General features: G+C 38.1%; 1 protein-coding gene across 1 annotated transcript in view; it reads right to left on the reverse strand.

The window, feature by feature from the left end:
- Positions 1-2,818, reverse strand: part of si:dkey-65j6.2 (pleckstrin homology domain-containing family G member 4B) — a 34,402-nt gene extending 31,584 nt beyond the window's left edge. The window contains exon 1 of the mRNA XM_051661178.1: positions 2,738-2,818. Within this exon, the coding sequence (XP_051517138.1) occupies positions 2,738-2,740 (3 nt within the window). The 5' untranslated portion in view covers positions 2,741-2,818. The remainder of the gene's footprint in view (positions 1-2,737) is intronic.
- Positions 2,819-6,838: the final 4,020 nt, after the last annotated feature.

Genomic DNA, 6,838 nt, shown 5'->3' on the forward strand with positions numbered 1-6,838 from the left:
TGATTATCATCATCATTAGTTTTTGAAACCCAGTCAACTTGAATATTAGGGATGCTCCAATCAGGATTTTAACATCCGATACCGATCTCCAAATTTCTTTTCATCTAATCAGCAGCTCTGTCAAAACTGGTTCTATGTAAGCGTTCTGCTCGATGTCACTGTTAACTGAATTTCCCTGTTGGTAATATCATAGTTGTTGCCTAGTTTTTGCTGTCAGAAATACTGTTGGTTGATTGAATAATTAAACACAAAATATTCCATTTTACTCTTTAGACTAGGCCTTAAAAACAAGTGGGCTTATACAAACTATTCTCTACTGTATATAAGATAGTCCTAAAAACGAGGCTTAAATGTCAAACTGAAGTTGAGCTGATAACCCACTGGTGTAATTAAACTTAAAGTGAAAGTTTTGGTTAGTTTGTCATCATTTCATTTAATTATTTGCATTAATTATTTTACTATATTTCATTGAACAATGCATTATATTATAGTATCTAAATATTTTATTTAGATTGATTAAATGTACGTTCCTTTTCATTTTGTTGGATGTTGGTAATATTATTTCCGCTTTCACATGTTGCCGCTGGGAGTGTAGTAATGGCCACACGCTCTCGTGACAGGAGAAATGGAGGAAGAGCGCATGTTTCTGGACTCTACAAGTGCTACTTTTAATGCTGTTTGCTCAGGAATCATTTAATAGATGTTTGAATTACACCCCATCTTGTATTCTGCATTATTATTATGATACCCGTGTCTGGCGGAGACTGAGATACTGCCAACGCAGATGATAATAAAAACCTCTACTCTAAGCATGAGATGGAGTTGTGAAGCACAGAACTGCTCTGCAAACACTGTAATAGTGCTCTAACTTAATATAGACTGGACAGAGCAGAGCAAATAAACTTTGAAGCGAGCAGACTGTTTATTTAATTAATTAAATTGCAGCCCTTTACAATTTAATAATCTCACAAAGCCCTGATGAGAGGTGAAAATGTAGCGAAATTAAAGAAAATGTAGCTCCAAACCACCAGCAAAGATATAGGGAGCTCCTAACCCAGGGGTCGGCAAACTTTTTCACATAGAGTGCCATTTTTAATTTTCCTGGTCAATGGCTGTGCCAAAAACCCAATGATTATGATATAATCATGATCCTACATGTGAATTTTCACAGAGCATCTTGTGAAAGTGTTTTAATGAAAGAAAACCTGCCCTTTGTACAAAATGAGTTAATGTCACAAATTTGATTATTTGATTACTGATCACGAAATTGTGTGGAATCTTAAATATTTTTTACATTATGTCATTGGAATCATGTAATCACTAGCACGCAAGCAACAGCGAGACAGAGATGTAATCCTCCTGATCACGCAGCGTGTTTTCATCAGCTGAATGGGATGCTAAACAGTATTAAAGTGTGATGAGACCTAACTGTGAATGGAAGTTACGCCCCATTTCGGAGTTGGCGCAACCCCCTTTTGGAGTAAACCCCCTTTTCTGGAGTAACCCTGCCCTCTTTTGGAGATTCCACCCCATTTGGATGTTTCTGGCCTGCAGCTATACCTATTTGCATTTGCTTGGCCTGAGGAGAGCTGAACATTGCACTTTCCATCTAAATCTCTCACCAAATCTTGCAGTTACAATTGAGTCCATTAGGGGTGCTGTGGATGTGTGTTGTCGAGGTATTGCATGAGAGAAAGTGACATGATGGCGTCTTTGAGTATCAATGGACAAGGATCTGCTTTTATGGTGGAAAGGAAATGCGAAGCGGTACGAGAAACTCGGAAGCTTATCAGACTGGTATGTTAGTTAAATATCTGATGACGGGCAGAGCTCATTTTATAAAAAGTCAACTTTCCCCACTTGTTTTCTGAATTATGGTGTTGGTACTTTTGCAGAGTACTCGACAACAAAATACCTTGAAAATACCCATCCCTACCTCAAATCGTGCAGCTTGTTGAGGAGAGGTGTGCTATTACTTTACTAAGTAATACGATACAACTCTTTTTGGACAAATTTTGCCAGGCGCGCTATAAAATGGGCAAAAAGAAAACCCAATTTATTATTATTTGAAGAGGGGGCCCAAGCTAAATCTAGAGACCAGAATATCATATAGACTTGGGGGTGGACCTGACTTACGGCATAGCAATTCTCTAAAAACACTCAGAACACCACAGCAACCATTTAGCAATGTAGCAGTGACTTATAAAGTCTTAACGGATATAGTAAGATGCACAGATCAACCAAGGATTCTAAATATATTCATTGTCTCAATAAAAGAAACATTTTTTGAGAGAAAGATGCACAGCAGAGCAGACAGACGCTCAAGAGCACACATAAGAAACGTGGAGTATGACTTTCCTCAGATGAATGTCATACACGCGATATGATTCACAGCTGTGTATTGTGATTAAACGCACACACTACTCTCCTCAGATCACACTTCATGAAGAAACAAACAGATCAAGAAACAAGAGTTTCATACATGATATAAAAGTGATGCTGTTGTGTCTAAGAAAGCTATATTGGTTTGTAAAATTATAAATCTGATTACATATGAGGACAGTTTGTAAGAAAGGCACAATTTATATTTGTCTAGATAATCCTAGATCCATTTAAAAAAAAAAAAAAAAAAGATAATAGTAACATACATTCAGTCAAGTGTGTCCAAACTTTTTACTGGTAGTGTATAATATAATCTCATTTTATTATCATGGTAAACAGCAAATGTGTACAGTACCATTTTGACCAGAGGACAACAGTTTTCCAGTTAAACTTCGATGTCACGATCTCTGTAGTCCATTTCAAAAGAAAATCTTTCTGTAAATGTGTTATTTTGTGAAGCTGATCTCTCTGAAAGTAATCCAGCCATTCTGTCCATGTCCATCACGTGTGATTTTAAACTAACTTGAACAGCGAAGGACTCTTGTTCCTCCCTCCCTCTCCCTCTCCCTCTCTCTGTCTATCTCTAACAATGTCTGTCTGCTCTGACTTCAAAAGGGGGCTGTCCACTGACTGTGAGACAGTTCAAAGAGAAAGAGAGAATCCCTGTGATTAAGGATTTCTGTGTAATTTGTTTTACTTTGTATAAATGGATAGTTGATATATAACATGTCTATGGAGTTTTTTTTAATCAACATTATGATTTTAGGTTAAAGTTTATATGAATGGAATGGGGAATTTGTATATTTAGGTCCTGCAACAGGTCACCGTTTCTTCTCAGTTCTTCACCTTTTTTTAAAAGCCATTCAGCCTTTTAGCAGTTGTCACACCTTTTTGAATTTTTAAAAGGTACACTGGCAGCCAAAAGTTTGGAATAATGTACATATTTTGCTGTTTTGGAAGGAAAGTGGTACTTTAATTCACCAAAGTGGCATTCAGCTGATCACAATCTATAGTCAGGACATTACTGATGTAAAAAGACAGCACCATCACTATTTGAAAAAAGTAATAAAAAAAAAAAGTTTGGAATGCCCAATTCCCACTACTTAGTAGGTCCTCGTGGTGGCGCAGTTACTCACTTCAGTCCGGGTGGCGGAGGACAAGTCTCAGTTGCCTCCACTTCTGAGACAGTCAATCTGCGCATCTTGTCACGTGGCTCATTGTGCATGACACCGCGGAGACTCACAGCATGTGGAGACTCATGCTGCTCTCCGCTATCCACACACAACTTACCACGCACCCCACCAAGAGCGAGAACCACTAATCGCGACCACAAGGAGGTTACTCCATGTGACTCTACCCTCCCTAGCAACCGGGCCAATTTGGTTGCTTAGGAGTCCTGGCTAGAGTCACTCAGCACACCCTGGATTCGAACTCACGACTCCAAGGGTGGTAGTCAGCGTCAATACTCGCTGAGCTACCCAGACCCCCATGAAAAAATTAATTTTTGATCAAATCTAGACAGCAGCCATCACTCCAACACCTTATCCTTGAGTAATCATGCTAAATTGCTAATTTGGTACTAGGAAATCACTTGCCATTATATCAAACACAGTTGAAAGCTATTTGGTTCATTAAATGAAGTTTTTGTGGGATCAGCTAGACTGTAAGGTGCGTGAGAAGTGCCCGACAAGACAGCCACATCTATGGCAAGTGCTACAGGAAGTGTGGTGTGAAATGTCACCTGAGTATCTGGACAAACTGACAGCTAGAATGACAAGGATCTGCAAAGCTGTCATTGCTGCACATGGAGGATTTTTGGATGAGAACTCTTTGAAGTAGTTTAAGAAGTTCTGAACATTTTTTTAAAAATTGTAATAGTAATTTTTCACGTTATTAATGTCCTGACTCTACATTGTGATCAGCTGAATGCCACTTTGGTGAATAATAAGAGCAAAATCTGTACATTATTCCAAACATTTGGCCACCAGTGTACAAATATTCCATGTAGTCTCTTAATAAATAAATATGAGGTCGTAAAATCTGCATGCATAATTATTATAAAAGAATTATCCAAATGCTGTTTAAAAAAGTTTTAGAAGTCTAGTATGTTACACCTCAGGGCATGTCAACTTCCCAAAAGTATTTCACTCTCCATTAACCAATCTTAATGTTTGCTACACTTGATTTACATGGTACTCCAAAGTAAAAAAAAAAATTTATAGTTACATTTATGCATTTGGCAGATGCTTTTATCCAAAGCGACTTACAGTGCACTTATTACAGGGACAAAACCCCCGGAGCAACCTGGAGTTAAGTGCCTTGCTCAAGGACACAATGGTGGTGGCTGTGGTTACCACTTATGTGCTTTAGCCCACTATGCCCCCACCACTACGAAAATAACATGGTGCTGCCATAGTACACATCCCCAAAAAAGAAAAACATGCTAGTACCATGGTACATTTTTTTTGTTGTTGTTAAAAGCTGTTTTGATTAGTGGTCGACCGATATGGGTTTTTTCAGTGGCCGATATCTATAGAGCAGGATGGCGGATATAAATGCTGATTAACATAAAATAAATTTACTACAGCAAATCAGATGTGCAGAAAATTTCTAAAGTGAAACAAACACTTATTTTATGCAATATGTACTTAAATTTGCATAAACTTGAAAAGAAAAAACCTTGAAAACAGAAAGTGTTTACAATCCATTGACAAATCTATTGGCAGATTTTGGAACTGACACAAGAAAAAGTTAACTTCTGTTAATCGACCAAGCGAACACTGTTATCAATGCCGATAATCGCAAAATGGCCAAATACCGGCCGATTAATCGGCTTGACCGATATATCGGTCTATCACTAGTTTTGATACAGTCCATAACACATAAATGAATAGTTTATGTAGTCTGCATATACAGTATGCCATGCTCATGCCTACAATACCAACCGTTGTGAACATCCGTGATACAAGTCAAGTCCTAGAACCTAGTAAACTCTCTGGAAACAAGCCAAAGTGTTTACAAGTGCATACCAACAAATGTCCGATCCGCCAGATAAGAGCTGACCGCAGATGTGTACATTCACTAAACCACATGAGAGATGACCACAGAGAAATACAGTATTCCCCGGTGGCAATCCAAACAACAGTAACTCACATTTAAATAGTGAAGAGAGTTATTTTACATAATCAATGTTCGTACAGTGACAGTTCATCAACAAAAGACATTAATGAGTCATTTCATTAACATAAACAACCATTAAAACCACATAAAATGTGAATGATAGTTAGTAGAGAGAGAGAGAGAGAGAGAGAGAGAGAGAGAGGAAGCGATGGTCTTTGACTTTAGCTGTAGATGTTGGGCTCGTTATTTCTGTACGTGCTGAGTGAGAAATTGCTGTCCTCTAGAGAGCTATTAGATAAATTGTGGTCAAAGATAGCAGCTATTAAACCAGTCCTCCCCACTGCATGTGACAGAGGTGTGTGTGTGTGTGTCTGTGTGTGTGTGTAATAATGAATGATAATTTTACTACAGTAACCGTAGTTTAACCATGGTATTTGAAGGAAAACTATAGTAACCACAAAATTAACCATGGTTACTACAATATTATTATAGTGAAACCATGGTTTTCGTAAGGGTTAAACAAATACTGTGACAACATTAAATTGAATATTAATTTATACTTAATATACACTAATAAACTAGAAAACATCTTATTTAAAGGAATAAAAAATATAGTGATAAACAGCTGCAATTAATCACATATTTATCATAAAAAAGTCCCAAGGGTGCACGGGGCTCAAGTGAATCAGTGAATCATTTATGTGTGAACTAGTTCATTTGCATGAACTGTTCGAAAGAACCAACTCACTAAAATGAACCAGAGTTCCCAATGCTACATATAATGGAATCGTTTATTTTAACCAGTTTATTTACATCAGGGGTTCTCAACGGGGGACAGAAGCTGACAAGAAGGCGACAGTAACCCAAATAAACACGCGTTACAACAGTGCTATGCAGAATAACTTCTCAGAATGCACAACATATTGAACATTGAGGCGGATGGGCTACAGCAGCATCTGCCTCAATGTTGGCCATGTTGTGCATTCTGAGATGCTCTTCTGCTCACTACAATTGTACAGAAATGTTATCTGTAGCCTTTCTCTCAGCTTGAACCAGTCTGGCCATTCACCATTGACCTCTCTCACCAACAAGGCGTTTTCATCCACAGAACTGCCACTCACTGGATGTTTTTTTTGTTTTCTGAACCATTCTCTTTACTCTCTAGAGACTGTTGTGTGTGAAAATATCAGGAGATCAGCAGTTACAGAAATACTCAAACCTGGCAGCAAGGTCTGGCACCAACAATCATGCCACGGTTGAAATCACTGAGATCACATTTTTCCCCATTCTTATGGTTGATGTGAACATTAATTGAAGCTCCTGACCCATATCTGCA

Source organism: Myxocyprinus asiaticus, chromosome 29 (assembly GCF_019703515.2).
Source record: "Myxocyprinus asiaticus isolate MX2 ecotype Aquarium Trade chromosome 29, UBuf_Myxa_2, whole genome shotgun sequence".
Taxonomy (NCBI): domain Eukaryota; kingdom Metazoa; phylum Chordata; class Actinopteri; order Cypriniformes; family Catostomidae; genus Myxocyprinus; species Myxocyprinus asiaticus.